The 18,047-nt window shown below is 43.3% G+C and overlaps 1 protein-coding gene across 4 annotated transcripts in view; it reads left to right on the top strand.

Annotated features, from left to right (window-relative positions):
* Positions 1–346: 346 nt before the first annotated feature.
* The window catches only part of NRG2 (neuregulin 2), a 195,103-nt gene continuing 177,402 nt past the window's right edge, over positions 347–18,047 (top strand). Inside the window, exon 1 of one of the 4 annotated variants that reach the window (XM_034960613.3) lies at positions 347–2,138. In XM_034960613.3, the coding sequence (XP_034816504.1) occupies positions 1,439–2,138 (700 nt within the window). In that variant the 5' untranslated portion in view covers positions 347–1,438. The remainder of the gene's footprint in view (positions 2,139–18,047) is intronic. The other 3 variants (XM_034960614.3, XM_034960615.3, XM_003829345.6) reach the window with 3 other exon arrangements.

Below are 18,047 nucleotides of genomic sequence, written 5' to 3'. Positions count from 1 at the left end.
GAAGGGACTTATTGTAATGGATTGATGTAGTCTAAAAGAATAAAACAGTGGCATTAATAATTATAGGGGATTTGGAGTGAAGTGGAAGAAATAATGATGTTGGCTTTGGATGTATTGAGTTTAAGATGTCTCTTAGCCAGGAGGAAAGGTGTAGCTCTCTCTACTTCCTTTCCAGAATAGCAGTCCTAGCCTAAGTCACTCATCCTTGGACCAGTTTCCTGTGGAGCCCAGTGCGGTATAAAATTCCCCAAGAGCTCACTGGCATTCCTGAGCTCCACATCCTTCAAGGTTAAAAGCTGGGTGTTGAAAACTCCCTGGACCCTCATTGATAGGCTAATGGATTATGGACCTGGGTGTGTGTGTGTGTGTGTGTGTGTGTGTGTGTGTGTGTGTGTGTGTTTTAAATCAGATGCTGGCTCCAGTGCAGCAAACTCTTCTGCCTCTTGCAAGCATCAGCCTTGGAAACAAAACAAAACAAAACAAAAAAAACCTTTTTTATGGAGCAGCCTCTGGCCCTGACAGGCTCTGGCTCTCTGTTGGCTCCCAAGAAGCCCCCCACCTTTCTTAGAGATCAGATTTTTAAAAGATGAGGTTGTACAGTGCTCAGCCAGATCCCCACGTGGCCGCTGAAGAAAGCCCAGAGTGTTGGGGACTGGGACCTTTCTCAGCTACCACCTCTGCTTGGGTGTCCTCAATGCTAAGACAAGACACCTTGTAGCCCAACTCTTTCCAAAATGACGGGGCTGGGATTCTCCCCCACCTCAAGTCGAATATCCAGCGTTCACCAGGCGGTGGCAGGACCGAGCACGTGGTATCATTTAGGGGCTGGGCTCCAGGGTCCTCCTAGGAAAGAGGACAGCCCAAGAGGCGAGAGGCTGGCCGGCCACCCTGGCCATGGCAACCTCTCTGGCTCCTACAGCTGCTGGCCAAAGGCAGGGGGCACGCCCTGCGTCCCATTACCACGTTCATAGGATGGTGCCAGGAGCCCGTTATCTCTTCTTCGCCTTCTCCTCACGCACCACCCCCACTGTCATGCCGATAAATCCCGAGAGCAAAGGGTGGCACGATTCCTCCCGCACCCCTGCGGGCTGAAGGCGGGCACTAAAGCAGTGCAGTCCCAAGCTTCCCCTGCAGAAGCCGCGCTCCCCACTCGGTCCGGGGGCAGAGGGGGCGCGAGAGAGCAAGTGGGCGGGCGTCCCATCCTCCGCATCCTCCTCCAGGTCCTGGCGCACAGGGTGGGAGCGCTGCGCTGCGCCGCGCTGCGCATCGCGGCCCGCTTGCCGCCTGCTCCCTGCCCTAGCTGGGCCACCTCCCCGGGCTGCCGGTGGAGGGCTAAGAGGCGCTAACGTTACGCTGTTTCCGGTTTTCCAGCGGGCTCTGTTTCCCCTCCCAAGGCGGCGGCGGCTGAGCGGCGGAGCCCCCCAAATGGCCTGGCCAGATGCGGCAGGTTTGCTGCTCAGCGCTGCCGCCGCCGCCACTGGAGAAGGGTCGGTGCAGCAGCTACAGCGACAGCAGCAGCAGCAGCAGCGAGAGGAGCAGCAGCAGCAGCAGCAGCAGCAGCGAGAGCGGCAGCAGCAGCAGGAGCAGCAGCAACAACAGCAGCATCTCTCGTCCCGCTGCGCCCCCAGAGCCGCGGCCGCAGCAACAGCCGCAGCCCCGCAGCCCCGCAGCCCGGAGAGCCGCCGCCCGTTCGCGAGCCGCAGCCGCCGGCGGCATGAGGCGCGACCCGGCCCCCGGCTTCTCCATGCTGCTCTTCGGTGTGTCGCTCGCCTGCTACTCGCCCAGCCTCAAGTCAGTGCAGGACCAGGCGTACAAGGCACCCGTGGTGGTGGAGGGCAAGGTACAGGGGCTGGTCCCAGCCGGCGGCTCCAGCTCCAACAGCACCCGAGAGCCGCCCGCCTCGGGTCGGGTGGCGTTGGTAAAGGTGCTGGACAAGTGGCCGCTCCGGAGCGGGGGGCTGCAGCGCGAGCAGGTGATCAGCGTGGGCTCCTGTGCGCCGCTCGAAAGGAACCAGCGCTACATCTTTTTCCTGGAGCCCACGGAACAGCCCTTAGTCTTTAAGACGGCCTTTGCCCCCCTCGATACCAACGGCAAAAATCTCAAGAAAGAGGTGGGCAAGATCCTGTGCACTGACTGCGGTGAGTCGCCCCCTCCCTTTGCTGGAGAAAGGGGGGAGGGGCGAGGTGGTGGAGAATGGGGGTGGGGCGGGGAGGTGCTGCAGGTGCCCGGGCCTGGCAGCGTCCGGGCGCTGGGGGGTGGGGCCGCCCCTGGGCAGGGCGCCTGGCACGGGTGGGTGAGGGGGTTGGGGTTGGAGAGAAGAAGGATCAGGCTCAAAGTGTGCCAGGGGTGGGGGGCGGAGGGAGGCGCTGGCCTGTGCCAGCGGGGATCTGCGGCTGATGTATGGCATGTGGGGCTGGAAAGCTGCCATCATAGCCCAGTAGCGGAAGGAAAAACGGAGAGGTCCTGGCGGTGCTGGCCTGAGGCTCAGTGAGTCAGGAGTGACCCTCGGAGGCCTTGCCTGCCCTGCTGCCGCGGGCCTGCCGTGCCCAGGCTGGCAGGGTCTGCGGGAGCAGCTGGGCAGACTCCCAGGCTGTGAAGGCCTCCGCTTACAAGTTCTCCTAGGGAATGGTCGCCCCCGCCCCCTCCTTCCTCTCCTGGGCTCGTTGCTCTGCTCATCCACACCGCTGGCGCAGGCAGAGTTGGACTTTTTCTGCTACTGTTTTCCGTCCTCCATGTGGCTCCAGTTTTTTTCTTCATCGTGATTGCCTGTCTTTGCTAAGCAGGTAGCACATCCTTCTCTTAAGACTAGCAAGCAGACACCTTTTTTTTTTTTTAAGCTGTTTCTGGGGGAATTACAAGGTCTGTTGATTGTGATGATGATGAAAGAGAGTAACTTCTGCTGAATGCTTTAAGTTCAGCTCTAACGTCTTACTCGCTGGATGTATTTGACTGCATCTCTCATCTTCATGATGTTGGATGCTGCACAGGAATGCAGGTGATTAGAAACAAAACACTGAAATCTGTAGATCTCTGCAGCTGGGAATGGAAGTCTGCCATGTCAAAGTCAAAGAAATGTCAGTCTAAGAGCTTTTTCTTCTTGTCCCTGAATCCAGTACTTACTTCTTAGTAAGATATTTCAAATCAAATTGTCCCACACTGGAGTATTTGGTGTAAGCCTGTCTCATGCTTATTCAAATTGGGGTTTCGTTTTGTCCCAACTAAAGCTGAATTTGTTGGCATGCGGTATGACTTGCTGGACTGTGTAATCGCTGAATTATGATAGATGTCCTGTACTCTCATAGAAGTTGGTATGTTTACCAGTTTTACCAACTGATTCTGGGTAGTGTAGACAGGCTTTGTTTGAGTAGCAAAATATGTGTAACAGCTTATAGTAAGTTTTGCTGCCTTCATCTTTCTAGATCAATACCTATGATTTTTGGAAGCTTTCCTCCCCCACCCACTTCAGGAGGCAAATTTTAGGAGTTTAGTGATGGGAGTATATCTAGACACTAACTATGTTAAACTGTGATCACTTTAATGAGAAGAATCTTGGCAATGTCTTAATAAGGAGGGGAAAACTTTGGGGGATAACAGCAGTTTATCGCTCTGACATTACCCTTAGGAATATTATTGACTGCTTTTTATTATTGGTTTTATGTTCTGAAATGTTTTATAAAGACAAGTAGAGACCAGCTAAGAATTTCTAATTTTTTATTCTATTAAGTATTTTGATACTTGGGGAGTATTAAAATACTCTGAGATGCCTTGGGGAGCTGTGAAACAGTATTGTACAGTGGAAAATAGATAGTAAAAATATTTATTGAATCTTGTCCAAGGACAGCTTCTGTTTGGTTGTTGGTGAGTTGCTCCTGCATTTGCACAGTGTACATCTCCACATAATCCCTAGTCTGGGCCGCTGAGGACTTGATGGTCTTTGTCAGATAACCCCATAGAGTAACTGGCTTCTCTGCTCCCTTGTCTCCCTCCTCCTACTTTCTCCTTCCCCCAACACAATACACCTTATCAATTACACATTGTTTGTTCTAGTGGGTATTTAGTAGCTTAACAGTTGAATGCAGAAATCATGAAAGATTTGAGGGTCAGAAATATGGTCTGTTTCTAGGTTATGATCATCTCATATGATCAAAATAGCATGTGTAGTATAGTTCTTAAAAAGATACATTTAGAACTGCAATCACTGGTAAAGGAAGGGCCCTCACATATCACAAATTATCAAGGATCAGGAATGTGTATGGCAGTAAACATTTTAGAATGCAAAAAACATTGCTTTGAATTGATATTCAAAGGGAAGTATATAAATAGGTACCATTTTGGGGAGCCTTATATAAGGGGATTAGAAATTAAAGGACATATTTGTGAGACTTGTGGAATTGGTGATAATATAACAGAAGAGCATAAACTGCATTTTCTTATTTTCTACTATGTGGTTAAAGAAAACATGTACTGGTAATGGTATATTAAATAAGGAAACAAAATCATCCTAACTAACCACAACACTGTCCTTGTGCTTAGCAGGAAATAACTAACAAATTCATTTTCTGTTTTCTATTCTAAAGAAAGCCCTCTGGGCCACAGGGTCATTGGGAACATTTTCTCCTTGGAGCAGATTTGCCCATTGCAAAATAGGGAAACTGGCACTTGGAAACTGTCGTCATGGCCGTTACATTGAGCAACTGAGGTTGCATTGTTGCTTTGTTTAGCTAGTTTCAGGTCTGAGTGTGTGTAGGTTCTGAGAGGTGTGGTTCTCTGGGAAGTCACCTAGAAAGCCCGTGGGTTTTTTTTTGGAGGGGGGCAAAATATGGAGGGATAATATTGTGTTTAAAAATTGGCCTCAGGAGCATCAATGCAGGAGGTCACACTGGACCTCTTCTTATCAGTCCTCATAAATGGCTCGTTTCCACCATGAAATGTTGACTTGAAGTCTGTGATCTAAGGTGGGGAAAGGTAGACAGGGGTCTTTCTGGAAGAGCAAGACCTGCCAGAGTGATATTTTTACATATCTAATGTGTATCATTTATCCAGAAAGAGTACATCTGGTGATAGAGTTGAGTAAAATCTTTGCATTTCTTAGAAGATTGCATTGTATGGAGGGAGGTGTTTTCTGTGCCTTCTGTGGAAAGGCGAGGAAAAAGAGTTAGAAAGGCCTTGCAGGGATTAGCAATTCTGTACAATGTTATAAAAACATCATGTTCTGCAAATAGTCCTGCATTTTAAAAGATGGTTGCATATATTTTGGTATAATTACACCCTATCTTGTTGTTTTCTTATATTCATGTTTTTAAGCAGTTTCCTTATTGAATAGATGCAGTAAATAGCATAAAAAATGAAGATCATTTCTTTCTTTGGGATTTCCTGATTAGCAGTTTTCCAGTGTATAGTGTACTTTGTTGCTACAAGGAAAGGTGTATTCCTAAGGATTTTTACATTCTTTAGGATAGTTTTAAATTAATGTGGCACCCAGATTCACATATTAGAGAAAGGTGGTTCACAAAATTCAGTATAGCAAAAGCGACTACATATTTTTTAAATGCTGTTTATTTAAAGAATCTTTTCTTCCCCAGCCAGCTGGAAACCCAGCTGTGCTGCAGCCTGAAGATGGGAAAGTGAAACTAGATTAGAAACTGACCAGTCCTAGTGATGAGGACAAGGCATGGTTGTAGATTTAAGGATTGAATTACCACCCTAATGTCATTATTTCTTGTAGTGGCTGCTTTCCTCGGCAGACTGCATTCTTGGGGTAGGAACAATAGCTTATCTTTGAGGTCTTCTTTCTCCTAGCTCTCCTGCCCTGCCGCGTTTCGTACTTTGCCTGGTTTATAGAAGGACTCTCCATCAGTGTCATTTGAATGGATAAAGTCAAGTGAAGTTAAAGAAAGCCTCCAGATTAAAACTAAAACAATCTTAACTCTCTGACCTGTGACATCAAGTCCTGTGCTGAAAAGCTGAGTTTGATGATAGCCTTTACCTGTCGCTATGGGAACCTTTCTTCCGAAAGAATCATTATCAACTAGAGTACTTAACCACAATGTGCTTAATCATTGTGCTGATTAGCGTTAATGGGATTTGAGCACTGGAGAATAAAGATCTTGCTGGAAAAGACCCTCTTATTTTTTTTTCTTTTGGAAGGTAGATTACTACTTGCCCACCCCCAAATTTAAACAAAAATAAAACAACCGTCGGTTTGAATTAACAAACAGTTTGAGAGCTAGGGATGGTGGTATATTAACAATCTAGGTGACTAACTTCCTCTCGGCCCCTAATCAAAGCAAGTGTGCTTCCCCTTTACCATCCTGTTTTATCTAGGGCATTTTAATTTTATTTCCTAATATCAATTAGTTTTTTCTTTATAAAATTATATTTATATTTTTGGAGCTGTAGCACATTTATATGGCTCAAAATTCAGAAAATACATAAAAATATATGATGAAAAGTTTCCTTCTTAATCCCTGTTCTCAGCTACCCAGCTTTAAGGCTCTGTGGTAAAATATTCAGGAATAATTTATTCTTGAAGTGTGTGTTTCTCTAAAAACACAATGTTTTTCAAAGCAGTCTTTTTTTTTTTTTTTTTTTTTTGAGATGGAGTCTTGCTCTGTCGCCCAGGCTAGAGTGCAGTGGCACATTCTCAGCTCACTGCAACCTCCGTCTCCCTGGTTCAAGCGATTCTCCTGCCTCAGCCTCCTGAGTAGCTGGGATTACAGGCACCCGCCACCACGCCCGATTAATTTTTGTATTTTTAGTAGAGACGGGTGTTCACCATCTTGGCCTGGCTGGCCTCGAACTCCTGACCTCGTGATCCACCCGCCTTGGCCTCCCAAAGTGCTTAGATTACAGGCGTGAGCCACCGTGCCCGGCCCAAAGCAGTCTTAAATTTTCTTTCAACAGAGGGAGAATGTTAATTTTGCCATTAAGCCAATTTTGTGGTAAATTCTTCCCAGGTAATACATATTTTCTTAACCTGGCCCAAGATCTTATCTACCTAGTTCCAATGATCTCTGAGTCCTCTATCTCAAGTATCTATTAAAGGATCCTCTTTTCTCCTCAATACCTTACCTCACAAATATAATTCTGGACTCAGGAATGAAAATACCAACTTATTTTTCAGATACTTTGCCGTTAAGTTTTCCCTGACAATACATTGTATAAGTCTTAATTGGGATGCTCAAAGGAGAGATCCAAATGTTTATCACTGAGATTTAGGGCTGCATCTCAACCCATACAGCAATTCTTATTGTTTCACACGCTTGGTGATCTCACAGTAGAGTCCATGTGGGAGATCACATGATTTCACAGACAAAAAGAGAAAACTCCACAGTGCATGATTGCTTTGATTTTCATTCAGAAGACAGAGACCGCAGTTGTCAATGAAGAGTTTGATTTTGACCATATTCATGCACAGCTGGTACAATCCCAGGGAATTTAGCTACCTGAATACTGTTCCGAAGTACGTTTAAAGTAACTGATTTGAACATAGTGTTAAAATTTCAGAGGATCAGGGAATTGCCATTTGGATACATAGGAAAAAAGTAAATATGCAAATATCAAAACAGCAGAAGTCTTAACCCTCTAAGCGCTGTTTGCTTAGTGGCATTTGGCAATTTTGAAAATTTGGGAAAGGAATGGTGATATCAGTATCATTGAAATTTCCCCAGTGCAGTTTTCAACAACTTGTTCTTAGATCTTTCTTTGCAAGATCTGAAGTGCTGTTAGTATAATTTGCACTAAAAGTAAAAGAAACTTCCCCGCAAATTTTGTGTTTGGATGGATGGGTGTATATGGTGTGGGGATTTCTGTCTTACTTGTTTCTAGCAAATTAACCCTCTCCTGCCACTTACTTTTTGGAATTTGTACATAGAAATAAGTCCAGTTTATGAATTTCAAGAGATGATCCAGGGAACTCTTTAGGAAACTAGGGAAAGTAGATGAATTAATCGGTAGAAGTGCTAAATTATGACAAGTTTGAACAATGACTTTTATATTTAATTAAAGTAGACTTCTTTAAAAACAGTAATACACGCAGATGAATCTTGCTGAACTAGAGCTCCATGTCAGGTTGTAAGAACTGAAGCACACATAGAGGACGATGAAAAGGTATTAGGATGACATGAAAGGACATTCTGTACCCAGGCAAAGAGCTAGGAAGCTTTTGGCAGTCTGGGGTCAAAAGACAAATTTGCACTTATGGAGTGTGATTAATTGCTGCTAATCAGCTATAATGAAGTTATAATGAAATTATGAAATGAAGTTAAGTTAAGGAGCCTTCCTTCTCTGGCTAGTTGGGAGAGTGTGGCATATGAGCTCCATTCTACAGTAACATTCCCTTCCCACTTTGTATATGCAGTAAGATCCAAATGGCCTCTCCAGGGACCTTCTCTGGGACAGAGGCCTGACACTTCCGGAGCCTGTCAGCTCTGCTCTATGCCTCTGTTCGGGACCTGATTGTGCTGCTAGCCTCCTGAGTGTGGGGCAGGACTGGTGGTTAACATTTCATTTACCCTTGCAGATGTTTCTAGAGCAGCAGAAGCACAGGTACTGTAGAAAGTTTCTGTATTCTGCAAGCAACGCAGACCTCCAAGATGTGATGATCAGATTACTTTTTTTTTTCTCTCCCCAGAAACAGAATCCACAGTGGTTCTGTTTATCATTCACAGTTTCCTGCCCTGTGCTGAGGACACTGGCTCCCTTACACCTTCTTTCCCTGATCTGTTATATAAAGACTGAGGATCTGTCTTTGTCCTTTATGCTGGGATGTTTTACTTGGTCTTGATCTTGATATTGATCCAACTAACAGAAGCCAAGCTGAATTGACATTCCTCAGAATTGAATGAGAGGAAGGTCACAAAATGGCTAAACATCTGGTCCAGCCCATGCAAAAGTCAGGACATCATGAATTCTATTGTGACAGTGATGCAATTTGGTAAAAAGTTTTATTACAAAAATAACTTTCTTTTAATTCAATCTTTTCAATGTTTGCTTCAACAAATATTTAAATATATATTCTGTGTAAAGAACAAGTTACTTTAGAGGAGCTGCATCAGATACAGTCGCCATCATCGATGAGCTTACAATCATATAACAGTAATTTAACCTAGAATATGATAAACACTGTAAAATATGCCAACATAGTGCTTTTGGGAGGAGGAGAAGAGTCAAAAAGGAAAGAAAGATAATATCTGGTTAGAAGATTAAAGAAAGTTTCTTGGAGAAGTAGTTTGAGAAGGGTTTCCAATAATCAGAGATAGTTGAGGTGAGAGTAGTTTGGGGATAGAGATGAATCAATTGATTATTTCATGCAGCAAGAGCAGCATTCTCAGTAGTAGAGGGGGGATGTTTATGGAATAATAAAAAACAAAAAACAAAATGAAAGGGGAATGAAAATGAGGAGCCTGGAGAGGTAGACTAGGGTGATATTGTCTTCCTTTCTTTGCAGAGATGGGGTTTCGTCATGTTGCTCAGGCTGGTCTTGAACTCCTGAGCTCAAGTGATCTTCCCACTTTGACCTCCCAAAGTCCTGGGATTACAGGTGTGAGCCACTGCGTCCAGCCTAGGGTGATATTTTAATCAGTCTTGAATGCTAGACTGATTAATTATTCTTAATTATGTAAGTAGTATTTGAAGGCTTAGGTTAAAAGTAACTCAGTAACATTTTGTAGTTCAGTGAATGGGTCTTGCACATATTTCGTTAAATTTAGCTGGAAGTTTCGTGGTTTTTTTTGCTATGGTCTTCTATTCATGTTATTATAAATGGTATTATTCATTTAATTTCATTTTTCAGTTACTCATTGTAGTATGTAGAAATATCATTGTTTTGTTTTGTTTCATATATTGACTTTGTATGTTGTGACCTGAATACATTCACTTATTTGTTCTATTAACTTTCTTTTTGTATATTAATCGGGATTTTCTATGTACATAATTGTGTGGTCAATGAAAAAAAGACATTTATATTTTCCTTTCTAATCTGTTTCTCATTTGTTTCTTTTTCTTGCCTTATTACACTGGCTAGGACTGCCAAAGTGCAATGTTGAATAGAAGTGGTAAGAGCAGACATTCTTTTTCTATTCATGCAGAAAAACATTCAGACTTTCATGATTAAGTATGATTTTAGCTAAAAGTTTTTCATAGCTGCCCTTCCTTCAGAAAAAAAAAAAAAGTCGACCCAAAACTGTGTAATGACTAAGAGCTTGAGCTCTGGATGGACCCAGGTTTAGAAACCATCTTTTGCGGCCGGGCACGTTGGCTCACGCCTGTAATCCCAGCACTTTGGCAGGCCAAGGCAGGTGGATCATGAGGTCAGGAGATCGAGACCATCCTGGCTAACATGGTGAAATCCTATCTGTATTAAAAATACAAAAAATTAGCTGGGTGTGGTGTGCCGTGCCACAGGCCTGTAGTCCCAGCTACTGGGGAGGCTGAGGCAGGAGAATCACTTGAACTTGGGAGGCAGAGGTTGCAGTGAGCCAAGATCGCGCCACTGCACTGCAGCCTGGGTGATAGAGCGAGACTCCATGTCAAAAAAAAAAAAAAAAAAAAGGAAACCGTCTTTTGGATTTTCCAGCTGGGTGATATTGGGCAAGTTACTTTCTGCATCTTAGTTCCCTGTAAAATGAAGATAGTGATGGCACTTTATAGAATTGCTATGAGTATTAAATGTAATAATGCATGTAAAATAATTAACATATCACTTGCTTGAAAAATGTTAATTATTAACCAATGTGAGCAGGAAGACTAGGTAAATGAAAATATTAAGTTCCAGAAGCAGACCAGGGGCAGGCAAGAGGAAACAGTTTTATGAACAACTATGTTTTTCACCCAGATATTCCCATTTGTTTCAACTTGAGAGTTATTGGGCTGGATCTGGTGGAGGTGGTGGTGAGAAGAGAATGGGTTATGTGTGTGGTCACATTGTGGAGACACCCTTGTGAGTCCCAGGATATGAATGCTCATTCTGTGGAGATCCCAAGTAGCCTACAGATCTTGATGTGCTCATGGGTACGTGCTGGTCAATTTTTCGAGAAGACTGAAGATAGATACTGTTTTTCTCTGTTTCACAAATGGGAGGACTAAGACCCATACTCCACAGTGTCTCTTTCAAACTCCCATCATACTGGTGGGGTGAACCAAGTTCTGGAGTCCTGCCAGGATTGCTCTTTGACTTCGGTAGGTCTTATCTTACATTTTTACTGTTGTCAGGAGAAGTTGCTGAAAGTCCCTGGAAAATGGCTGAAAGCTTCCTTATTTTCAGATAGGGTCCTTGACTCATCCTGCTTTGATTTGGGGGTTTCCAGGGTTGGGAGTGGGTTCACACTGAATCATTCATCCTTTTCTTGTTTCTGTAGTGAGTTGTAATATATCTGGTGGCTTCCCAAGGTCAGAGGAATAGAGATGTGATCATGTAACAGGGGACATTTTTTGAGTTTGTGTGATTTTATTTTTATTTTAAATAATTAATTGATATGTGAAACCTGATGAAAGTATGAAACTTTACTCTTTAAGTGTTTGTAGGACAAAGACTGCTAATTATTTTACATGCATGATCTCATTTAATACCCCTACAATTATATTAAGTGCTATCACTATCTTTGTTTTATAGAAAATGAAAACACAGAAAGTAATATATTTGGGGGGTCTTCCTTTAAATATTTGTTGTTTATTATTACCCCTCAGGTCCTTGGCTGGCCATCAATCCCCTGACCTCAAGAAGTAGTGTTTATTTTTTCTTATTCTTAAAGTCGTAGTATTTGTGGCCTATATTATTTATATAACACTTATCATTTAATGCCACACATTGCTAATTATCTTTTGATGGGCCAGTATCTTATCTCATTTACCTGGTGGTAAGATCTTTAGGGGCAGTAATTTAAAATATGGTGAAGTTAATATTTGATTGCTGGTATTGCCAAGTAAAAAGGGAGCAGTGGGAGCATTTGCTTTCTCTACTGCCCACTTTTTTCCTAGACACATTTCAAGATTCATCAAATGACAGCCCAGGCTAAGGGACAACCATGGAAAGTACCTTTGGACATTTTGATGAGGGCGGAATTTTGCTTCTCGGTCATGTTTCAGTTCTATTTTTTTTTCTCTCAATAGTCCATAGTTTCTTTATTTTCTTGCAAGTAATTGTCCTCTTTTATTGAGTTTTAGAATGATTTCTAGGTACTTTTCCTCATCTATGTCAATATTTTGGCTTGTGTTCTTTTTCTGTGTTTTGGTTAGTTGGCATTCTGCAAAATTTACCAGTTTCACTTGCGACCTGAGCTTTTTGGATATTCCTTATTCTGGTCTCTCACTGGAATGCCTAGCTACACTCTTAATCTGGCCTGTTCATGCTTCAGGCTGAATACCTTCAGAGGTAAGAGGTATGACCAGGTTCCTTTTTTGTAGTAAGCTGAGATCACGAATTAGGAGTAGCACCTTTTTGCCTAGTAGACAATTTGGGGGCTTCTGGAGGCCAGTGCTGGTCCTTTGATCACTGGTTTTTGTTTTGAAAGGGGGGTGGTGGGAGCTCAATCCTTTCTCCTAATGTTTCTCCTTTGGCATGTTCATTCTTACACCATTCCCTTGAAATGAGGCATTTTCTGCCATGTCTGCTTGGCTGAAGTATTGGGTAGGGTGTGGGCTTCTCCTCCAGCTCCAAGTTCCCAAGGACTGTTAGACACCACCTTTCAGAAGGCTCTGGCACTCAGCATCCTTAAGTCTGAGTCCCTTCCACTGGTGCCTTTGGCCATAGGTATGATCTTAATACAGCACCTTGCCGCACTTGCTTAGACCAGCAATAGACTTCTTAAGCACTGCCCCATTGATGCCTCTTTTCTGGAGTTACTTTGTATGGCTTTAGAGAGGAGGGTTTATTTACCAGTCAGGATCGAACAGGTAGTGATTAAGCAGGTGATCTGTCATGTCTGAATCCCTGTCTCTGGATGAGAGAAAACAGCAGGGCTGCATCCAGGGCAACTTTTCTAGTATTGTTTTTGGTTGATTTGATTTTAGGGGAAAAATAGTGAAAATAAAAATTTTTTTAAAAGAAAGAAAGGAGTCTCAGACCATTACAGGATCTGGTTGTTACAGGCTGAATCCAAGGCCCATAAGTGAAGAGTTTCTTTTAAAGGACTCTGGGACTTCCAAAGACAGCCTGTCCAACTGCTTACTGTTGGTTGGTTTCTTTTTCACAGTCTGTTTGTATGGGTTTTACTTCTGACCCTCTCTTACCTGAGGCTTCACCTCTCCCACCTCATCCCACCTGGCTTCCTTCCTTTCTGCTTAGGCCTGCTGATAGAATTGCTCTTCTCTGAATGTAACATCCGTTCTTCAGCCCCCATTGTCAAGAATCAGGAAAATTTCCAGAAATTTTTGGTATAAAATTCCCAACTCTTCCTTAGACCTCAGGTCTGACAGACCTAATGGGGAGGTAGGCATAATCCTGGGATAGGATGAGGGTGGGACCAAATCCAGTAAATCTGGCTGAGTTTCCCTTAGGTTGGATTCTTTTGGACATAACATGGAGTTTTTTTTTCCAGAAGTCATCTTCCATAATTCCAAGTCTCATTTTCAAAAGGAATCCTTTCTCCAAAAAGGCTAGTAACATTCACTGGTCTCTTAGTAACATATACATTAAGTTGTCTTGGCCAAGTACTGACAGAGATTCCTTTCAGATGGCACCTCCAGAGCTCAGCCCAGGTGATTCAGGCCAATGCTAAGAAAATCCCACCATGTAGAGCCAAGTAGTATTACCATCTGGGCAGAGCCAGACACCACCACCTCTGAGAGAAAGGAGAAAGGTCTTTCTGCTGGAAAGAATCTAATTTGTAAGTTGAAGGGAGGCACATGGGTGGCTCCCAGATTGGAAGTGAGCTTTCCGTATTTGTTTCTTACTGTGTACATTATCTGAGTAGGTTTCCACTGTGTATGGTTTACACTCAGCCAACTGAAAGGGCAAGCGGGAGCTGGAGCTGAGACTGGTTCCCTTGGAAGTGCTGTTTTCACCTCTGCCAGGCTTGCCCCTGCTTCACCTATGCCCACAGACAATGTGGGCTTTGCGCTTCTCCTGTGTGGTGTTACAGCCTCAGGGCCTCTGGTGAATGGTCTGCCTTACATCCAGAGCTTGTTGTACAGAGGTAAAAAAGCTAAAGGCATTGGTTTTAGATTAGTTCTGTAAAGGGATCACCTAAAACTAGTGCATCCTAGGGAGCTCTGTCTAAAAGAAAACATTGAGTTGGTAAAGAGTCCCAGTGGGTTTGATGGGCTTCCTTGGGTCAAGGTCATGAACCATATATATTTTTATAAGTATAAGAGTTTACTTTTCTCATGTCTGAAGTTAAATAACAGCCTAATCCTTCCAGAGTAGGAGTGAGTGTTGTCATTGTAAGAGGGAGAAAAGGGCAATCAGTGCTGCTCTGTCCACATGACTCAGGGAGTAATCCAATGACATAACTCTCCATTCTAGGGTTCAAAGATTACTTTCTGTGGAGGAGTTTGCTACTAGCAATGTGGCTTTGGGAGGGGAGCCTTATGGTTGGCTTGCAGTTGACCCAGTCAGCCTTAAAATTTGAAGCTGGTTTGTGGATCCTGCCATGGGTTCCTCCAGGAATGCTGTCATAGTGTTTGGTTTTCTGACACACCTCTTTCCCCTCTCCCTTCTTTCTCAGGTCATTCAATCACCATGTCTTCTTTTGACCACTTTGTAGAGGGTACAGTCCCTTAGGGGTTGTCCTTGGTTCTCCTCTCAACTTATGAAATCTGATTTGAAGGTTTCATCTGTTCATAGCAGAATGGTTACAGCTGCACGCCGGAACTTTTTTTTTTTTTTTTTTTTTTTTGAGACAGAGTCTTGCTCTGTCACCCAGGCTGGAGTGCAGTGGTACGATCTCAGCTCACTGCAACCTCCGCCTTCCAGATTCAAGCAATTCTCCTGCCTCAGCCTGGAGCTGACTTTTAAAGGCGAGTCCTTACTCTGTGACTTACTAGCTGGATAACCTGGGGAAAATTAATGAACCTCTTTGTGCCTCAGGTTTCCCAACTATATTATGGGGCTCACAGTAATACCTACCTTATAGCATTGTGATGAACGTTTGGTGAGTTACTCCACATGAAGTGCTTAGAGAACAGTGCCTTCTTATAGAAAACATTCAATGCAGGCTAGCTGCAATTACTGTCATGTCTGTCATTAGTGGAAAGAGAATGGCTTTTGATTCAGATGGGTATGTGACTCTGTTCCTGACTGTGTTTCTTACTCGCTGTGTGAACTTGGGAAAAGTCCCTTAATTTTTTTGAGTCCCAGTTTCTACCTGCCTATGGCAGTTATCGATTGTGGTATGGCAAAACACCCCAAAATGGAATAGCTTAACACAGCAACAGTTATTTGTTATAATCTCTCACAGTCCTGGGAATTGAGGGGCTCAGCTAGGAGGTTTAGTATCTTTCATGTATTTTAGTCAGATGGTGGCTGAACAGTCAGACACTAGTTGCGACAAGGTCATTTCAAAGTTTCTTCTCTGACATGTCAAGCACATAATTCTGGCTGGTTTTCATCTGGGAGTGTAGCCGGGTCTGAGGACCAAGGACCTTGCCTGGGTTTCCTCACAGTACCATGGCTAGGCCCAGGAATAAGCATCCCAAGAGAGGGCCAGATAAAAGCTCTATTGTCTCTTAGGGTCTAGCTTCAGAAGTCACATAGCATCACATCCACCACACTCTGCTTGTTAGAAGAGAGTTACTAAGACCTGACCAGATTCAAGGGGAGGAGAATTACACACCACCTTTTGGTGGAAGTACGGTCAAAGAATTTGTGGACATTACAGTTTGACCTCTGGCACAAATTATTTATATTCCTCACACATGAAAAATATACTCATCTCCACCCAAAACCTCCCCCTGGCCCCCTGGCCAATGTGTCATCTATTATGGCGTCAGGCTCAGGTTCAGGAGCCAGGGTCTCATCGTCTCAATCAGGTCTATGTGAAGCTGAGACTCCTCAATGCAGTTCCATGGGTATAGCATCTCGAGTACTGCTCCTCTTGATCTGAAGACTGTGAACTCAAGAGACAAGTTATCTGTCCTCCACACCAAATACAACACTGGGATAGATTTGGGATAACTACTACAGATGCCTGTTTTAAAAAATTGGTAACATTTACATTTAAAAATGACTATTTTTATTTTTTTCTTCAGATTTTGAAATAATTTCAGACTTATTATAATACAAGAAAGTTGCAAAAATAGTACAGAGTTCCTAAATACTCTTTGCCTAGCTTCCTCAAATGACACAACATGTAAAATGATTAAAACCAGGACATTAATAGTACAGATGCAATACTATTAGCTAATCTATAGACCTTATTCAAATTTTGCCAGTTGTCTTACTAATGGCCTTTTCCTGGTCCAGGACCCAATCTAGAATCCTACATCACATTTAGTTGTCATGTCTCTTTAATTTTCTATCTACAGTAGATGATTCCATTTAGAAAGGAGGGAAACATTAGTCGCTAGTCCCTAGCAGTTTTGAAATCCAGCCTGGCATGTGAGTAGGGCTCAGTCCTATTGCCTGAGAATGATTCTTCACTGTTTGTTGTTCTACCCTATGGCTCCTGGTTCTGTCCTCTGAATTACCCTTTTTTTCCCATAACATGTAGCCCGTGTTTGCAGCTAAGCAGTTTTCTCAGCCTGCTTCCTACTTGTAGATGTCCCTTTTCATCCAAGCTGGTGATGTTCCTGCTAGTATAGTAGTCCCCCCAATCCATGCGGGATATGTTCCACCCCCAGTGGATGTGCGAAACCACAGATAGTACTAGGCCTTATATGTACTATGTTTTTCCTACACATACATACATATGATAAAGTTTAATTTATAAATTAGGCACAGTAAGAGATTAACAACAACACATAATAATAACAGAACAATTATAACAATATATACTGTAATAAAAGTTATGTGAATGTGGTCTCTCTCTCAAAATATCCTATTGTATTAAACCGTGGAAAATGAAACCATAGATAAGGGGGGACTACTATATACTTCTTTTAAAAAGTGTATGGTTTTTCCGGTGAATCTTATTGGGGTTTACTGCCTTAGACAAAAGCCACGCCCACGAATCTTCTTAACATAAGCTCTTCTCTACTTTGAGTTCCCTCTGAAGCTGCAGTGGGATAATGCTCTTTAAGATTTGTAGAATTCCTATTATTTAATAGAAAGGATCTGTGGGGCACATTCTTAAGATCTATGGAGAGGCCTGGTGCAGTGGCTCATGCCTGTAGTCCCAGTACTTTGGGAGGCCAGGGCAGGTGGATTGCTTGAACCCAGGAGTTTGAGACCAGCTTGGGCAACATATGGAGACCTCATCTCTACAATTTTTTTTTTGAAATTAGCCAGGCATAGTGGAGCATGCCTGTGGTCTCAGCTACTCTAGAGGCTGAGGCAGGAGGCTCACTTGAGTCTGGGAGGTTGAGGCTGCAGTGAGCTGTGATTGCACCACTGCACTCTAGCCTGGGGGACAGAGTGAAACCTTGTCTCAAAAACAAAAACAAAAAAGACCCACGGAAGGACTTTTGTTTGTCTCAAACATTCTTCGAGGCATTGCCTTTGATCTTTCCGGGGTCTTAACAAAAGATATAATTCAAAAATTCTCAAACTGAGCTCAATATCTTCTTGCCATACCCTGTTATGTTTAGGACACTCCTATCCTAAATAACAGCATTTATCTAGTCTTCCAAGCTGTTAGAAATGTCAAAATCATCTTTGACTCTTTTTTCACTCTTATCCTCTGTATAGAGGACATTGACGAGTCATGACAGTTTTTACTACTGCAAAGTCTCTCCAATCCAATTCTTTTCATTCATGATGCTCTAGTTGGAACTTTTATTTTCTTTCTTTCTTTTCTTTTCTTTTTTTTCTAGAGAAGAGATCTTACTGTGTTGCCTAGGCTGGAGTACGGTGGCTGTTCACAGGTGTGATAATAGCATACTACAGCTTGGACCTCGTGGGCTTGAGCAATCCTCCCACCTCAGCCTCCCAAGTAGCTGGGCCTGCAGTCATG

This window comes from Pan paniscus, chromosome 4 (genome assembly GCF_029289425.2).
Source record: "Pan paniscus chromosome 4, NHGRI_mPanPan1-v2.0_pri, whole genome shotgun sequence".
Taxonomy (NCBI): Eukaryota; Metazoa; Chordata; class Mammalia; order Primates; family Hominidae; genus Pan; species Pan paniscus.
This window is presented reverse-complemented; position numbering and strand designations above follow the sequence as displayed.